The sequence below is a fragment of the Melopsittacus undulatus genome, chromosome 5 (genome assembly GCF_012275295.1).
Source record: "Melopsittacus undulatus isolate bMelUnd1 chromosome 5, bMelUnd1.mat.Z, whole genome shotgun sequence".
Lineage (NCBI taxonomy): Eukaryota > Metazoa > Chordata > Aves > Psittaciformes > Psittaculidae > Melopsittacus > Melopsittacus undulatus.
The window spans coordinates 82,443,079-82,461,064 of record NC_047531.1 but is presented as its reverse complement, the minus strand read 5'-3'; the positions used below and the strand labels follow the sequence as shown (position 1 = coordinate 82,461,064).

The 17,986-nt window shown below is 42.5% G+C and overlaps 1 protein-coding gene across 1 annotated transcript in view; it reads left to right on the top strand.

Moving 5' to 3' along the window:
• Positions 1-17,986, top strand: part of IRAG2 (inositol 1,4,5-triphosphate receptor associated 2) — a 38,836-nt gene that overhangs the window by 18,893 nt on the left and 1,957 nt on the right. Inside the window, exons 19-38 of the mRNA XM_034063255.1 lie at positions 1,507-1,568; positions 2,459-2,524; positions 3,601-3,709; positions 4,842-4,989; positions 5,794-5,875; positions 9,263-9,309; positions 9,393-9,457; positions 9,585-9,701; positions 12,271-12,356; positions 12,495-12,567; positions 13,308-13,362; positions 13,449-13,476; positions 14,039-14,179; positions 14,603-14,737; positions 15,241-15,388; positions 16,240-16,283; positions 16,863-16,937; positions 17,040-17,104; positions 17,549-17,650; positions 17,821-17,922. Coding sequence (XP_033919146.1) covers positions 1,507-1,568; positions 2,459-2,524; positions 3,601-3,709; positions 4,842-4,989; positions 5,794-5,875; positions 9,263-9,309; positions 9,393-9,457; positions 9,585-9,701; positions 12,271-12,356; positions 12,495-12,567; positions 13,308-13,362; positions 13,449-13,476; positions 14,039-14,179; positions 14,603-14,737; positions 15,241-15,388; positions 16,240-16,283; positions 16,863-16,937; positions 17,040-17,104; positions 17,549-17,650; positions 17,821-17,922 — 1,750 coding nt within the window. The remainder of the gene's footprint in view (positions 1-1,506; positions 1,569-2,458; positions 2,525-3,600; positions 3,710-4,841; positions 4,990-5,793; positions 5,876-9,262; positions 9,310-9,392; positions 9,458-9,584; positions 9,702-12,270; positions 12,357-12,494; positions 12,568-13,307; positions 13,363-13,448; positions 13,477-14,038; positions 14,180-14,602; positions 14,738-15,240; positions 15,389-16,239; positions 16,284-16,862; positions 16,938-17,039; positions 17,105-17,548; positions 17,651-17,820; positions 17,923-17,986) is intronic.

The window sequence follows — 17,986 nt, the reverse complement described above, 5'->3', positions numbered from 1 at the left end:
AGGAAAAAAATTGACTGAATTAAGCTCATTTAAGGTTTGCATGCATCGTCCAGGGTAATGTGAATGATGCTCAACATATGTGCATTGTAAACAATTTTACGTAGGAAAAATTACATGGGACCCTATGTCTTGGCTCTAAGGTACAGCTGTTAGGCACTGATGGGCAGAGATAGCTCCAGTCTGTGTTTTCTGACTTCCGACCAGTGTTTTGGCATTGTTCATGTGTGTTCCTGCTGCTTTCGTGCTTACTGCTTCTTCCAAAGTGTAGAGTTGGGGTTTTTTGTTCTAGCAAGAGTCATAATGATGGAAATAGTGTGCCATTTTTCCAGGTCTGAATAGATAAAGATCTTATGCAAAGTGAGTTAGTCAACTATAAGAGGGAGAGGCATGCGGAAGGGACTGGCACCACTTTAACTCAGAAAAAGCTAGGGGGGTATGGAATAGATAATTTAAAACCCCTTAGACTCCCCCATAACACAAATGGCTGAGATCCTGGCTTTAAATTCTTCCAGGTAGTTTGCAGGAATCTCATTCTGTAAATAAATAGAAATAAAGGGGTAGATATGTAGAGAAGTTGGGAAATGTTATAAAGAACAGGGATGACAAATAGAGATGGGAGTGGGGGAGGACAGTACTTTATATTGGTTCCTGCAGAAAGCCAGATGGGTCTAGTGTCACTTCTGACCAAAGGCCTGAGCTGTGGTGTCTTTCTCACCACCTTTCCCTCTCTGTTCCCCTACTTCTTCCCACCTGCATGGTAAGAGACAAGAAATTAGGGAACCTGTTGGCCAAGGAAGCTACTACTTAACCTAAGCCAGCCTGGCACACCTCCTTCTATTTCAGATGTCTAATCACACCTTGCCACTGGTTGCTACAGCCCTCATTCAGTAATAACTCTGAACAAGATTGAGAGCTGCCTCAGCCAGGACACCTCAGTGACAGTGATAATGAAATCTCCTTTCACCACCACTCTACACATTATTTAGCTGTGGCATAAAAGCCACAGCTTAATAGGCTTGAAAGCCATATATGATAGACTTATGTCATGGTAGAAGTCACGAGAGGCAGGCCCTGGCATTGCTAAACTTGATCAAAGAATGTTTGTAAATATAACATAAAGTCTGTCGACTAAAACTTCTGTACAGGATGTCAAATTGGAAGGACAATGCTTTCCTTCTAATAAGGTGTAATGGAATTGTCTATTTCACAGGGAACTGTGGCACCTTTATGCTGCTGATGTGAGGAAGCGTTGCTCCCCCACTTATAGACAGAGGAAAAAGCAACTACAAGGAAGAGAAAGTGCCTGGTGTTTTCTGTAGGGTTGAACACCCAAAACAAAATGCACTTTTAAAATCCTCTGTCCTATTGTTGTACATAAAACTAGATGAAAGCAAAGAACAATGAGTTTGTGATAGGCAGTAGTCAGGTTTAAAGATGCCAAAACATCCAACCACTTGTTATCAAATTATAAGGAACTCCATAAGACTTGTAAATGTCTCTTCATAGCAACCACTAATGCGCTGAGATGGGAACTGCTTCAAAGGAGACTCTGTGAATTGCTATGTCAGGTATGATGCTTGTTTGGTGGGAGAGGGAAAAGTACACTTGTACAGGCGGTGCTCTGGTGGAAGGGACCTCTACAGCCGAGATGTACTGCAAATAATGCAGCAGCATCAGATTTCTTCTAACATGTACATAACTGGAGGCACATCGTTATTTTCCTCCTTCAGCCTTTGGGGATCAAAAATGGGCTAGAACTTACAGATGTGGTGATGGTCTTCACTGTAAACAGTTATTGGTAATGATACCAAACAGGGCTGATGGAAATTGTCCCTGATGCATTGATGTGATTTGCTCCCCTCAATAAACCCTCTCTTCTGCAGGCAATCTTAAAAAACAAGCATTTAAAATCTCATCATAAGATGTTTTTCAGTATCCAGACATTAGAATAGGCAGTAAAACAGTTCTTACTCCTGTGCCCCTCTGAAAATATGTTGGAAATTATATAACTCTGGAGTGCTTTGCTTTGAACAAAAATACTTTATTCAAGTTTGGAAGGGGGTGGAGGGGGAGATGTTGTGGGAAGACTTTTTTCCCCAACCAGCTCTAGTAAGGATTGCTACAGCTCAGGTTTGAAGGGTCTGGATTTAACATAGAACAACAAGGTATTTATAAAGGCAAACAGAGGATCTTGAAATGTGTCCTAGGCTGTAAGACTTGCATAAGAGCAAGAAAGAAAACTGTAGACCAGCTACATGCAAATAGAACTTGTATTTGTGCATAAGGGTCTGCAGAAATAAAGGCTGAAAGTAGCAAGGGGAAACTGCTTAATTTTCCCAACAGCTGAAATAGTTCAATTAGATAATTTATGTTCCTAATCAGTAGTAGTGTTATTCCTACTTTCTTACCTTTTTTCTTCTATGGCTGCCCACCATAAGCTATTTCTCTATTGCAACAGTGCTGTGCAGAGCTAGATTCTGACTACAGTGTGCTGCCCTCATCAACTGAGCTGGTAAAAGATAAGGTAAGTGTGCTGGCTATGACCATTGCTGAGCTTGTTAAAATGTGACACTAGTTTGGTTGGGTTTGGGATTGTTTGGGTTGGTTTGGGATTGTTTGGGTTGTTTTAGGGTTTTTTTTATGACCGGAAGGAAATGACTAACTTTCCTTGTGAGAACTCTGCCAAGTTAAATATTCAAAAAGTATAATTTGAGAGACATACTTATGTATATATGCATGCATGTGTATACACACATAGAAAAGTATACTCAAACCTTACTGCAAAACCAGCCTTCTGTTGCTTCTGAATAGTTGTGACAAAACACAAGTGTTTGATAAATTGCATTCTGAGATGGATCATAAGATGGGGGCTACATCTTCCAGTCTCCTTACTAGTTTTCATCACTTAAGCAGCACTAGGTCAAATGCAGCTGCCTAAGTGTTGCTCAGAAGGGGCCATTTTCAGGTGACCCCTATTTAGCACTAAACAGCAAGGAAGTGGTGTGCATTCAGGGGCAGGGGATGGTGGGGACAGTGTTTTGTTCAAAGACAAAAAGCTGCCCTTCTGCTGAAGGATCTCACCTGTGGAGCAGGTGCTGGATGCTGCAGGAATGGTCCCTTTCTCAGTCCAAGTGGTTGGCTTGGCTGAAAGGGTTTGTGTTATTTTCAGCTGTTTTGGTTAGGGTTTTTACAGGGTTTGGGTGGTGGTTTTCTTGGTTCTCTTGCCCTGCTCATCGTGCCTGGTCTTGTAGTATTTTGTTCTAGACCTGGCTTCAACCATCATGTCTCTTGCAAATGTAAAGATGAAGCCTTGGGTGATATGGTTTAGTGTGAGGTGTCCCTGCCCATGGCAGGGGGGTTGGAACTAGATGATCTTAAGGTCCTTTCCAACCCTAACTATTCTGTGATACTTCCTGTACCTGTTCTGCCCATTAAGGACGTTAGCTTTTCTAGACAAAGAAAACAACAGATGATGTATCTGTGTAACTGTTAGTATCACATTATGCAGATGCAGCTGTGTGGGGGGTGGGAAGGGAAGTTGGTGGCATTAATGTATTCAGTGTGACTGAACAACAGCACTGCTTTCTATTTTTCCATTAGCAGCTCCATTGCTCTAAGCGACGGTGGAGTGAAGGAGACACCTTGGGCACTGAACTTCCCCGGGTACTGCCCTCAGATGTTTCATACTGGCATAGTACACTTCTGCTAGGTAAGACCTGATGGTGTTGGCCATTTTGCCCTTGCTCCTGAAATACAAAGAGTTGATAGAACAGCATCAATGGTGCTAAACATGCACCATAGAGAGTGCAATATCTGTCATCCATTTGTTTCTGCATGTAATCCAGGGGGCTGAACTATGTTTATAATGCTTATAATGAAGGGCCTGAAAAGGTGGCCGGCTGTCAGCCTAACATGAGACCCGAAAAGCTTGAGGGACCATTGGTATAAATCATACATCCAAGTGTTTTTCTAACAAGCTTGCCAGTCTCGGTCAAGAGGGCTTGAGTTATGTTCATCCTGTTCATTCTGACTGGCACACACTGATAGCAAGTGATGATCTGCTACTTTGCTACTGAGCTGAGGTCAGTCCTGGTTTAAAACCTTAAACAGGTGCCATAGCTACTGAGATTCAAATAATAGTATTTGCTGATTTCTCCTGCATTTGTAAAATGTTTGTATTTCCCTGTGACTCTCAAGCCTCACAAGTACTAAAAGCTGCTGACAGATGTGCAGGGCCACAGAACTGCAGAGTGCCTTGGGATGTTATAGACAAAGCATTCCTTCCAGCAGTAAGCTGGTACAATAGAGTATCTCCTCACACAGGCTGTAAAATACTCAAACATCCTACTACAGCATCCTTGGGGGAAAGAGAAGAAGCTCTTGATCAGCTCCATGTGTGCCTTACAAGGACACTCTGCAAGGGCTGTTTCAGTGGGCGAGCTTGAAATGCTCTTGCAACTTGCTGTAATACCACAATAGAGCCACAAAAGAGACAGGTATTCTCAGCTTGTACCAGTCAAGTGCTGATACAAAAACCCCAAAATATCGATTTCCCAGCCCCTCTGCCACACAAAACAATTCACCACAACAAACCTGTCCTGTGCGGGTGTATCTGTAACCTGACTGATGGAAAACCCCTGTCCCCAGGTGCTGCAGACTCCCCATGTACGAAATATGTCTGGGCCATATAACCCATTTGTGCTGAGATGGAAGCAGCTTTATTATAAACCTGCACTTGGTTGGTTTGCTTCTTGATGTTTTCAGACTTATCAAAGCCTGATACGTGACTGAACCCAACTTTGACAGTGACCATCACTCCTCACACGTGTCTCTCTTCACAGATGCTCTGAACTTGGAAACCTCATGTGCAAATAACCCTCCTGATCACGGCTGGGATAGGCCTTGTAGACAGAACACTGACAGCTGTGTGTTCGAAAGCTGCCATCCGGGACACGGGTCCACTTCAGATGTGACATCAGTGGGGTACAGGTAAGATGGCAGAATAACTGCTCTGGGGTGAATGGTGGAAGAGTCCATGAGATCTAGTAGGTTCCAAGGAAAACTGTATCCCCAGCAGATGCTGAGCTCTGCAGAAGGCATCTCATATTAAATACTGGATGCCTGGTGGTCAGCTAATGGTGTTGTGGGATAACTCTTTGCTTCTATTAACAAATTATGAAAGCTTTTACTGAAACCAGCCAAATACAGTGATGGTCTTACTATTTCATCCACGAGAAATGAGGCTTGATGTAGGCATTCTTATGCTTTTTTCAGTATTTAACTCACTACTCGCACTCTCTTTCACTCCTATTTGACTCCCATTCAGGAGCCAAAATCTTGTTGGCTTTGAGGAGTCTCAGTTTTTTTCTCCAGAGCATAAAGCAGGAATTCTGATGGTTCTGTTTATCAGGCTGCCTCCTTAGATCTTTTAAATAGAGATTGAACTGCTTAGGATTATGAAATCTAGCTAACTATTGTCAGTGAATATTTTAACCGATGAGGATGATCCTGAAGATGCAGACAGGCAGTCTGCAGCAAAACTCAGCAGCTCTTGAAGCTTTTGCCATGGGTTTTCTGTAGAGTTGTGCAGTGTGGAGGAGGTTGGGAGGACTGGTGGTGGTTCTTGCTGTTTGGGGGAGGAGAGATTGATGTTAGTGATGAATTTGCCTTTCTCTGGGAGACCAGCTGTCTGACTATACAGATAGTGGTGACTTCAGTTGTTATGTGCTTAAGGAAAACGGGCAATATATCTCACTGTTGTTTGGGCAATATGCAAATAACGTGTATTGCTAGGTGGAAAATATGCTCTGCTGGTAACTGTACTGATGCAGACCTTCCTGTTTCCATTACAATGATGGACTCTTCAGTTACTGAGGTGAGTGCTGTCTCTAATGCCTGAGATGTGGCTTTGAATGGTTTCAAGCATTTAGTGCCTTACTCAGACCCAGATCCAGACTGAGAAGGTATAAATCAGCACTGCTCAAGGTGAATGGAGCTGGCATTGGTAAACAGCATGCTGTGACATCTTGTTCTCTGTGGGGTAGTCCCTTCTATTTGGGCACACTTATAGAATACTGTAGGTAACTACAGACCCAAATGTCATAATATTCACATGCATCTGGGTCATGCTTTTAGCTGGGGGAGTATTTTAACTGTGGTTTCCAGGCTTGAGACAGTGCTGTTTCTGCAGTAATACTTGGTTCTGCCAGGGAAGGCTGAGTGATTTCTTATCCACCCGCAAGAAGCCACAGGATGCGTTAGCTGTGAATGCTGCCTTTCTCTTGCACTTTCTCCCCCAGCTACCATGTAACAGCTGAAACCTGACATCTTTGCTGTATGAAAATTGTCCTTCAGCTGATGTGCTCAGATATGTCTCCACTGCTGTATTGAATCCTGCATCTACAGCCTGAGCTTTCTCATGGCAACAGCAAGATGAGCTGCATGCAGCTCAGCACACCTAGCTGTGCTCTGTGCTCAGTGCCATAATACTCACTACTGAAATCTGGACCTCAGCCTTGCCATGCAGTAAGGCTTCTCATTAGCTTTATGAGCTCCAGTACTGGAGGGAATGATGGAAGAATATTGGTCAGTGGTTTCTGTGAACCTGGAAATAACCTCTGCCAAACTAATGAGCAGGCAACCTCAGACCTACCCTCATCAGTGTGTGGTACCTGTAAATGCAGCAGTGGTCTGGTTGTAGTGGCAAATCAAAGCACATAGTGCAGGGAGGGTGAAAAGTAAGAGTGGGGTTGCCTGTGATTTCAGCACACTGGTCAGTTGCAATAGAGCAGGTGAGGAGCTCCAAGCCTGTGCTGCTACTATTTAAGCCACCTTAAAGGGGATAATCTTAAAGGCTCCAGCTTTATACTGTCCTTCTAGAAAGTCACAGCCTTGCAAAGTTGTTTGAACTTCATTTCTCTGGTGTTTTCTGTAATTCCTAATGGCCCAGAAATGTCATTTTCAATTTCTGTCTTTTTTTCCTTCTTTTTGTTTTCAATATATACTTTTCTTGTTAATATACAAGAGGTGGAACAATAAAAATGTTAAAACTTGCTCCAGAGAAAAGGCAAATGGGCTGCATCCTGTATCAGTTCTCAAACCCATGACGTGCAGCAAAATATCCTTGTTTAATAGGAAAAATCTCCCTAGTTTTTTGGTTTGTTTTATTACACTGTGGTTGTGGATGTGTTTGTGCAGATTGAATCCTTCAGCATGGAAGTAACTCAAATTGGTTTGTGAAAATGTTGTCATTGTAGGAGTCAGAGGCTATTTAATAAAGGAGCTTCTGTGAGGGCCAGATGAAGCTTGGGCTTCTTATACTTGTTTTGGTTTATAAATGTGAAAGCCACGTCACATTCTAAAACCAGATGATAAGTCTTCCAAATGGTAATTCTTGTTTGGGAGGAGTTACATAGGACTGTGGCCAGTATTTGTTTGCTGTGACAGAGGATCCTTGGATTATTATGATTATCAAAGGGATAGAGGGGGGGAAGTGATTAGGGATATACTGCAGGATCTTCTTCCACACAGTCCTTTTCTCAGGAAGAAACACCACTCTGTAATGCCCCATGCAAACAGATTTTATTAGGAGATCGAGAATACTGGGGTTTCTTCTTGGTGATGTGTTTCCTGTACAGGTGTACCCTGTTCTGTCCATTACTTGGGATGGGAGAAGGCATGTAGAATAACATATTGCTTTAGTCAGTTCTGGGTTGGTTGGTTGCTTTGGTTGGGGGGGGTAGAAGGTGCTCCTTTTAAAAGCCATTTAGGTTTCTTTTGTTTTCATTCCAACATGCTATTCATTTTCACCTTCTTTGCCAATATTCCTGTAGAACTAATGGCCTGAACAAGGCAAATGCAATGCGGTATTTCCTTAAGCTTAATAGAAAATTCAAATATGAATAAAAATAGCCTGGGTTTGCATTAGAGGAAACATGTGGCTGCCTTGGGCAAGGTTCTGCGGGTACAGTCAAGCTCTGATATGGAAAGGAGAGAGAAGGCATTTTCTAATGCTGGGAGCAGTCTTGGAAGAGACCAGAGGTGCTTGGTCACCTCCTTTTCCTATTTTCTGGCTTTTCTGGGTCCTCTGAAGATGTCTGAGGAGGCAGAGAAGATACCAGAGCATAGATCATTGCTTGCTGACATGGTTTTCTGTTGTCTCCCCAACTTCAGTAGTGATTTTGGACACTTGATATATAGGGAGTCACCCAAAGCTGGATATAGCCTCATACCTTCTCTGCTTCAGGATAGGTTTGTGGGGTTTTTCTTCCTTTTTGGCGCTCCTCTTCAGCAGTGGAGACCACCACAAGTAATTACCAACTTAATCCTTTAAAACTCTGTTTCCCCCTGCATTTTCACCCGTAAAGAGACCAGTCTATCCATTACATAGCAAGTTAGGGTAAAATGAAGAATAGGGATATTTCCAATTGAGTATCTCCCTTGCCACATTAAAAGCCTTAAGAGGATATTGGTTTTGTCTGTGATGTGATAAGGCTTGGGTGCAGAACTGCACTGTAGCAGCTAAAGGAACACTAAAAAAAACCCTACAGACCAGCATTTAACTGCTTAATTCCTCTCTACTGTTTGTATACAAAGGAGGAGGCCTGAAGCCTTTTGAAGTGGCTAGGGAGTTATACATAATATTGAATAACTAGTATCATTCAAAGACAGACACTAAAACATACAATGCAATGTATATCGTAGAATGATTTGGGTTGGAAGAGACCTTAAATACCATCTGGTTCCAACCCCCCTGCCATGGGCAGGAATGCTTTCCACTGCATACAAGTTTTCTGTGTTCCGAATCATCTGCTTCATCGAGCCATTAATAGTAACACTTCTAAGTTTATTTTGTTGTTTAAATGAGCCTGACTTCTATAGCAAGTGGAGCTCTGTGAATCTTGCTTGTAGGGTTTGAGGTCAAGGCCTAGAAAATGGATATAACTCAATGCACAACATTAAGACAGAACAGTGGTGTGGTAACACATATATAGGTCACTTCAAAATGTACGTTAGGAGCAAAACATGAAGTCAGAAACCAGATGATTCTCCTGGGATAAGACTTCTGCAGAAGCACAGTTATCACTCCTAATGATGATAACATGCCAAGCTACATACTTATGTATGGGTGGCTGTAGACCATGTAGTTCTTCAGTGCTGAAATAATTCAGGCACGGCTGGGAAATCAAGACTTTGACATACAAATTCTCTGCTCCCACAGCAAGCCTTTCCCTGGTACTAACTTTTCTCTCTTTCCATTAAGATTGACTGTGCAGAGCCACCACTACCAGCCAATTTGATCCCATCCAGGTCAGGTCTTGTGTAAGCTTTTAAAAGCCTTTATTAAGGTTGTATAATACGGATAAGTATCTGAAATACTTTTGTTTTAGCAGTGATCACTTAACTTCACCCCAAGAAGTTCTTACATCCTCTTTGGGAAGCACTGCACCAGTAACAGGTAAGCCCTTAATTTGGGGCATAGATGCGTGAACCTTTTGCACTGTAAATACTGGGAAATAGCTCTGTTCAAGTGTGTGCATTTACTGAACAGTAAAAGCTCTGTCTTCTCTTGACTTCTATTATAGGCTGCCTTGTTATAGAGGAAAAACCACTCAAGCACTTGCGTGGAAAAGAGGAAGATGTGCCAACTTCTGTAGTGATGGAGAAAAACAGCAGTAAGGATCCAGCTGGTCCTGTATCAGGTACAGTAACTGCTGCATAGCGCTGGTACTTGTGCAGTGCAGAAGTGGGTTGCTTCCAGCACATAGAATCATAGAATACTTAGGGCTGGAAAGGACCTTAAAATCATCTAATTCCACATCTTTGAAGTGAAAAACACACCTAAGAAATTCACAAGTTATTCTTCTATCTTTGCAAATAGTTTCACCTGCAAATGCTCTCAATCCTCTCTGAGACTCTAAGTAGGAAGAAGGCTTTATCGGCTTGCTGGGGGCTGGTAGTCTACAGTATGGCAAGAGGTGACCATGAACTAACTTAGTGAAAACTTGATGCTTTCTCAGCTGCCAAAACATTGTGTGGGTACCAAACCCCAGGTAATATTGAGAAGAGAGAGATTGTTTTCATGGTCTTTAAAATGTTTAAGACCACAGCAAGACTAAGTAACACTTCCCTCTCTTTCAGAACTGATGCCCAGTGCATCAGAAGCTGGGATGGGTCAACAGGAGAGATGAGGATAGGCCTTTGTGTGTAGTTCTGGCTTTTGCTATAGCCATAAACATGCAGAAGATGTATTTTTGCCAGATCTGATGTTGCTTCTTCCCCCTAAAGACTAAAAGCAAAACAAAACTGGGGTAGTGCACACAGAGTATTCAAGCTATTTTTAAAAGAGCTGATCTGAATAAGTAGCACAGGATATATCTTCACGCTTGCTTGTAACCAATGTTTAACCTTTACCTAAATATAAGACTGTCATCACTTCTTGTTTGGTTTTGTTGCTCTCTTTAGAGCTATATTCCCAAACTATAATTCAGTCCCCTTCACTTAAACATATTTTCTTCCTACTAATTTGCCTCTACTGTTAATTTTCATATGTGGTCTGTGTGTCTTTGGCAAGTAGGAAACAGATATGCAAAATAGATCAGAGAGCATTCAAATAACTTCAAAGCCTGAGAATCCTCCTGCCTGTTGTACATCTCTAGGAAGAAAGTGATTCTGGTGTTAGAACAGGGACACTGAATCTCCACTTATGGTTTTTGCTAGGACCACACAATGTCTCCTAAAGGTGTCTGGGAGCCCAGTCAGATATGTAGGGCTCCTGCATATATCAGCAGGGACAAAAGGGAGTGCTAAACAGAGGTTAGATGGGTTTCTTTATTCCTGTACCATTTCTTTGCCCTACCTCGAGTAGGGGGGAGTGTGGGGGGTGTGTATGTCTGACTATGCAAACAGAAAGCAAACCTCTAGGAAAACATGTTCCAGAAGGTATAAATGGCTGTGAGAGTTACCACTGCACCAGTAACCAGTGTGACCCTCAGACTTTCTTCAGTATCTTAAACATTGTCCTTCTAAAATATCTTTAATAGTTGTCTTCCTGGAGGATACATTTGCCATTTAGAATTGCAGACTGGTTTGGGTTGGAAGGGACCTTAAAGCTCATCCAGTTCCTATCCCCTGCCGTGGGCAGGGACACCTTCCCCTAGACCAGGTTGCTCCAAGACCTGTCCAACCTGGCCTTGAACACTGCCAGGGATCGGGCAGCCACAGCTCCTCTGGGCAACCTGTTCAGTACCTCACCACCCTCACAGGGAAGGACTTCTGCCCAAGATCTCATCTCAGTCTCCCCTCTTTCAGTTTAAAACCATTCCCCCATGTCCTATCCCTACACACCCTTTAAAAAGTTCCTCTCCAGCTTTCTTGTAGCCTCCTTTAAGTGCTGGAAGCTGCTGTAGGTTTTCCCAGCATCTTCTCTTCTCCAGGCTGAACAACCCCAGCTCTTTCAGCCTGTTTTTATGGAAGAGGTGTTCCAGCCTTCTGAGCATCTTTTACCATCTTAAAGCTCTTTGATGCTGTGGCACTTGAAAGTTTGTGTTGCATTTGAACCGGCTTTATCAGTTCCTGAACTTCCCAGGCTCTATCAGCACCCTGCTGGTTCCATTTTGAGGTACAAAGGGACAGCCCAAGTGGCAGACTACATGTGATGCTGATGGACACCTGGAATACCACAGCTGTAGGCATTTCATGACCTGGTTGTGCTCAAGCTCCCGGTAACAGCAGCTGAAGTAGCATCTATTTCTTGACGTTATCTGATTATTCTGTAATGTGAAAGAAAAGAGTTACAAATACTCATTGTTTCTATTACTTTGCACATGGGACTTTTCCTACATGTTCCTCTGCATATAGAATTCAAAATGAAAACTCACCAGAAATTGTCTCTTTAAAAAAAAAAATATATATATATATAACCTAAAAAAATCCCCATATGCTGGTAGGAAAATAACAAAATTTATCCATGGGAATATTATTGTATCTCATACAACTTCAGCTAGAGCAACCAGAACCAGCAGTAATACTTTTACTTGCAGACATGTAACACTTCTTACTGGGATTTTTGCCAAGCCAAATAAAATTATCATCACACTACTTTCTTTATGCTTTTATAGTATTCTTTGCTGCTGCCTCTCTTTCTTGATGCTCTCTCATGGCATTTGCTGCCATTTCTTGTAGCCCTATTGGTCCATGGCTAGTAGATGGGGTGTGGAGGCTTGCTTTGCTGTTGTCATTACATTTGGTTTTGGGAATGTCTCTCCCCAGGAGCAGATGTGACCAAGAAGAAGGAATTCTGCCCTGCAATGGAAGAACACAAAACTGCATTTCAAAACGTTTTGAAGCAAGGCCTGGTAAGAGTCCAAAGTGACAGAGAAACAGAACAGATTTGGCTGAGTAGTGACAAAAGACAACACTGCAGGAGGGGACAGGTCCCTTCAGTGCTGGTGTGCCCATTCTCCTGCAGTAACTACTCTCTGATATGCCTTTAGGAGGTGGGCCAGGAGAAGAAGAGTAACAAAGAGCAGAGTGAGGAAGCACCAGTTGTGGTTCCCAGTAGGAAAGGTAAGAGGCTTTTGCTGAACACATTCGAATAACTCACTGGTGCACATGCACCGAGGTAGAGAGCTGTGTGAAGACATGCAGAGGACTGCCCGCCCCACACCAGTTATTATGAGGGGAGGATTGCTTTAAGCAATAGTAACTGCAGTTGGAGATCAAAATAGATTAGGAGTGGAGAGAAGGAAATGTCATCATGTGAAATCTGCTTCTACAGGTACTGATTTAACCAGCTCCATCTTCCTCTAGACAGGAGGGGTAATTCCTTAGGAGCTGCAGAGGAGTTGGGATGTGTGAAACAGTTCTGGCATGCCGCTCCCCACAGAGATTTGTAAAGCAGCATCTCATATGCCAGCTAAAGCTTGGAGTAATATGTTATAGATAAGAAGGATGTTTCTATTTAACTGTGCTTGGCTATTTCCACTCTTCTAGACACTTCCTGAACTTATGGGCTGGAGACTTAAGCCAAAACCTATAATTAACCATTCCTGTGCTAACAGATGTCAGTTAAAGCTGACTGAACATCTAACTTTAGGGGTTTTTCACAAGCAACAGTGCTGTGCTGTCTTACTGGTGCTCTAACCCTGATATACTTTGAGGTACCAGAGTCATTTTGGTTGGCAAAAGCTTGACACTGACAATATTTAACAGTGACTTCTGTTGAGTTTAAAGATGTTTTCCACAAGCTGCTTTAGAGAGGTTGTTCTTTCACTTCTATCTGAGAACTCTTTTGTCTCTCTTCTCAGGGAGTCCACCCACTGCAGGTGGCCTTAAAGGAGAGAAAACAAAGCAAAATGAGTCGTAAGTGGTTTGACTTTCAATGATCACCTGCAGGTATGAATTTCAAGCTGCAGTCTGTTACATGATTCTCTCTTCTTAACCTACAGTGACTCCCCTAATGAGAAAGAAGTGGAGGTAAGTCTTGACTGCTTGTATCCTGAAGTATCCCAGACTACAGGAAGATTCTGCAAATAAGCCCTGATTAATATCTGGTCCTATATAAAAGAACAATGCTGAGTAGCATAAATTCGGTGCATTTCTATAATTTGGCTTTGGAAATCTGTCTTTCCAAGCTCAATGGAAGCTTTGGAAGGGATGGGATGGGGAAAAGGTGGAAATCCTTAAAACTGAACAAAAGAGTTGTCACCACTGAAACATTTGCTGGCAAGCTTGAAGGAGCATAGCTGTGACCTCCTCCCAGGCAGTACGTGCTGATTGAAGACAGCTTTGTCAGAAGACACAGATGGCACACTGTGTGCTGCCAGGATATCACCTATTCTGGCTGCAGATTATTTCCCCCATCGCTACAGATGGGAAGACTGGCTTTGGGGAAAGCGGCCATGTTCACTTCCTCTTCTGTATCTCCCCTATAACTTGGCTCGGGGGTGTAGTCCCAAATGTCATGCTCATACCCAAATCTCCTTTAAAACTTCTGCATCACTGGGTTATTCTGAAACCTTTTACTCTCCCATAACAGGCTGAATTCCTGAGATTGTCTTTAGGCTTTAAATGTGACTTATTTACCTTGGACAAGAGAGTGAGGCTTGAAGAAAGGTCCCGAGACTTGGCTGAAGAGAACTTGAAAAAGGAGATCACCAATGCTCTAAAGATGCTAGAGGTTAGTATTGGCCAAGATTGGTAAGGTGGGGGGATGAGCAGTTGTGAAAATGTCTATCAATATAGTGTTTTTTAGGATGAGTGTGTGTGTAATACATTAAGTCCTGAAGTGATGTGGTTGAAACAGGAAAGACTTAGCACTTGAGAGGTGGCATTCGTCTGAGTGTATTGGGTGCTCAGGCAGTGGGCAACCTTTCTATTGTACAAGCATCTGGCAAGAAACCCTGTCTTCAGCTGATTCTATGCCATGTAAGCTGAAGTCTCTGCCCACAGGTCTGTAGTCAAGTTACACTGACTGAGAATGTTGGATTGCTGATCTTGTCCCTGTGTGGATCTGAACATGACTTCTTAGGACTATAGCTGGGGTCACCCTTCTTTCTCTACTAACAGCTCACATTCATTTTCTTACCCATATTCCTTTTAGGCTCTAGTTCCTTTGTGTGAAGAAGATAACCAAGCACAGGAGATCATTAAGAAGTTGCAGAAAAGCTTGCACTTCCTCAGCCAGTATGCAGCAAGAGTTGCCAGCAGGGCAGAGATGTTGGGAGCTATTAATCAGGTAACTGCTTTCATGTAAATACAGTGCAGTAACAATAGTCTTGATGCTCAAATGGTATTTCTATGCCCTATGGAAAGGACCGCTAATAAGCTAAGTCTATGGAAATTTACCAAGACCTGCTCAAATGTTTTGTGTAATCTTGCATAATACCAAAGAACAGCATGAAAATATGACTTGGCAATACTAGCAAATGCGTGGTGGCAGCTGAGACTGTAGATCAGAGAGAGGGAGATGAGGAGGAGTTGTAAAGGCTCAGAAAATGAAGACTAATTTATTTCAGGGTAAGAGTAATCACTGGAGAAATGAGACCTATGTAACTTGGCCACGTGTTGAAAAATGGGTTGTAGTGACACTTGGAAAGGGTGGACAAAGATCAATGTTTCATCACAGTGAGACAAGATGAGAGTAAATGGTTATAGGGAGAGGAGGGGGAAACTAATAACATCTAAACATGATGAAGTTCCTCAAAGAGCTGTTTGTTCTACTGCCTTTGCTTGGTTAAGGAGAGCCGTGTCAGCAAGGCTGTGGAAGTCATGATTCAACATGTGGAAAACCTGAAGCGCATGTATGCAAAGGAACATGCAGAACTTGAGGAGCTGAAACAGGTCCTGCTTCAGAACGAGAGGTCCTTTAGTTCTCTTGGAGATCGAGGTAACTAAGAAAAGCTGATGAATCTTTCTTCTTCCTGGCACCTGCCAGATAGACCCTTAAAGTTGAAGCATAACCTCCGAGGTGGAGGTGGTATGAGACTGTTGCATCTCCATACCTAAAACTAGAGGGGGAAATTAGCAATTTACTAACAGTACTAGAAACACCTCTCCCAGGTGAAACTATTATGTCATGAATCTCAGGGTGGGGAGAAACATTGAAAGTATGCAGTAATATTCTGTCTCTTTTTACCACATTGCATGTGGTAGTGATAATCTTACTCCTTGAGGGCAGTAAATTTGGGTGCTTGCTCACACTGAAGCATTTCTAGTAGCTATTTGTAGGTTGCTGAGCTTTAACTGCTCTCTACAGATGCTTCCTGCTCTCTTCTAAACATGAATTACAGACTTCTAAAGCGCAGGTGCTCTGGATCTCCCCCTCTAAGCAGATGGTAGAGTGGTCAGGTTTTAAGATGTGCACTTGCAGCTTTGCCAGAGAAGTATTAAATTCTGCTGACAAACAGGGCATGTGTTTAAAAAACAGAAAGGGCAGTCTTGCACACCAGTGAAATACTTGTAGGAGCCTTCCGAATCACAGGCTCTTCCTTTCTGACTGTAAAACATTGTCCTTGGTAATACATTTAATGATAGCAACAGAAACTGCTGCTTGTAGAGGATGTAAAATAAATGAATATTACGAAATTATCTAATGAAATGGAAAACTTTTTCCTGATATATAATTTCTGCTTTCTGATATGCTCTGCTTATACAGATATGGCAAAAAGCCAGACCCCTAGTTGCACACAAAGCTTGCTGCATTCCTGTAAGCCTTTCTGGTGTTTGATCTCTTTACAGATGAATCTACGAATAAAAAGCTACCAAATTCTTTTAATTTCAAGGTAATAGCCCTTACAACCCAACATGCAGCGTCAAGTGTCATTAAGTGCATGTGTTTGTTTTTCTTTGCTGTGTTGTGTGCTGGTGCTCTGCTATATGCTTGGCTTGGTGGGTTTCTGCCTCAAGTATGGGCTGATGTCATCAAACACAAGGAGATATCTTTCAGTATATCTGTATATATATCATGCAGTGGTTAAGAAATACTGTCCATGTGTCTTTCTGTCATTGGGGTTAGCACAGAAAGAGAAAAAACAGAGGGAAGCAATTCAAACTGACTGGGAATTCCTATGAGTACCTTTAGGGGGATTTAAATGCATTCAGTTGTATTTTGCTAGAAGCTGTGTAGCCAGCCTCACTTCAGGTATTCGGGGGAAGGGGGGAGCATTTAATGTGGAAAGAACACCTTTAAAGTATATGGTTTGGGCTGTGCTTGTGATTTGATTCTTCATGTGTCACTCCAAGCTAAGTATCAACATCTATTTTTTCAATGCAGTTTGTATAAAAGCAGATGGTATGTTATGTGATCAGTGAGTAATCCAGTCATTCCTTGATAGAGTCAGTAATGCCTCTTATTTGTATAGCCATCATCCCTACGAAGAGTTAGCATTGCAGCATTGCCTAGGAGTGCTGGAAGTGCAGGTATTGGGTTGACACTGGTAAGTAAAGGTTCCCAGGTGGTGAGGTGCTTGATCTTCTCAAAACTGGCTGGGCTAAAGCATGAAATTGCCAATGCAGTAAGTGTCCAACTTCTTCTCCAGGCCCAACTCCATGAATCTGATGTAGATGAACGGAGTGATAGATTCAACAGGAGATCAAGCAGTTGGTAAAGTTACTTGGTTAAAATCTTATAACTATGCCTGTATTAAGCAGCTTATGGAGCATCTTGGGTATAATAATGTTTAGGCTACAACTTTCAATATGAAATCCAGGCAGTTGGCATTGATGGGTCTTAGGTTTGGGTTTGGGCTTTTTGCTTGTTTTAGGTTTGGGTTTTTCTGTTTGTTGGGTGGGTTTTGTTTTAAGAATCCTAAGTTCAGACAACTAATTTTGGAACTTATTTGTCTAAGGCCTACCCAAATACATAGAGTACTACTGAACTTCAAGTGCCAGGCTGGACGGGGCAGCCTGTTTTAGTGGAAAGTGACCCTGCCCACAGAAGGAGACCAAAACTAGATGAGATTTAGTCTTTCCCACCCCAAACCATTCTGTGATTCTGTGAATTTCTAATCATGGGGAAATTACAGCAAATTTGTTTAAAATATGACAGGGGGCGATTAGGAGCAAAGCAAAATGAGAAGCGTCCTTCACTACAGCGGTTCATTAGCACATATTCCTGGGCTGAGTACGAAGACTTACATTCTGAAACAAAGTAAGTCCAAGAGCAGCCTCCTCTGAGGTGTGCTGGGCAGGGTTGGCTGGTTTGTTTTGAATGACCCCTTGATGAATGCACCTGATCAGGGGTATAAAGTCACTGTTGTGGGCTGCGTCAAACTGAATGCTTGAAGGAAAAGCTTTGGGACTGTTGATGCTTGCTTACAGGAATGAGCAGTTGGAATCACCTGCTGAAGCACAAGAACCATCCAGGAAGGAAAGTGTCTCTGAAAGTGGAAAACATACATCAAAATGGAACCTGGAGTCAGCGTAAGTTTTCTCACATCATCGTGAAGCAAAGCAGTGTTTGGGTGGTGGACGTGGGAAGAGTAGC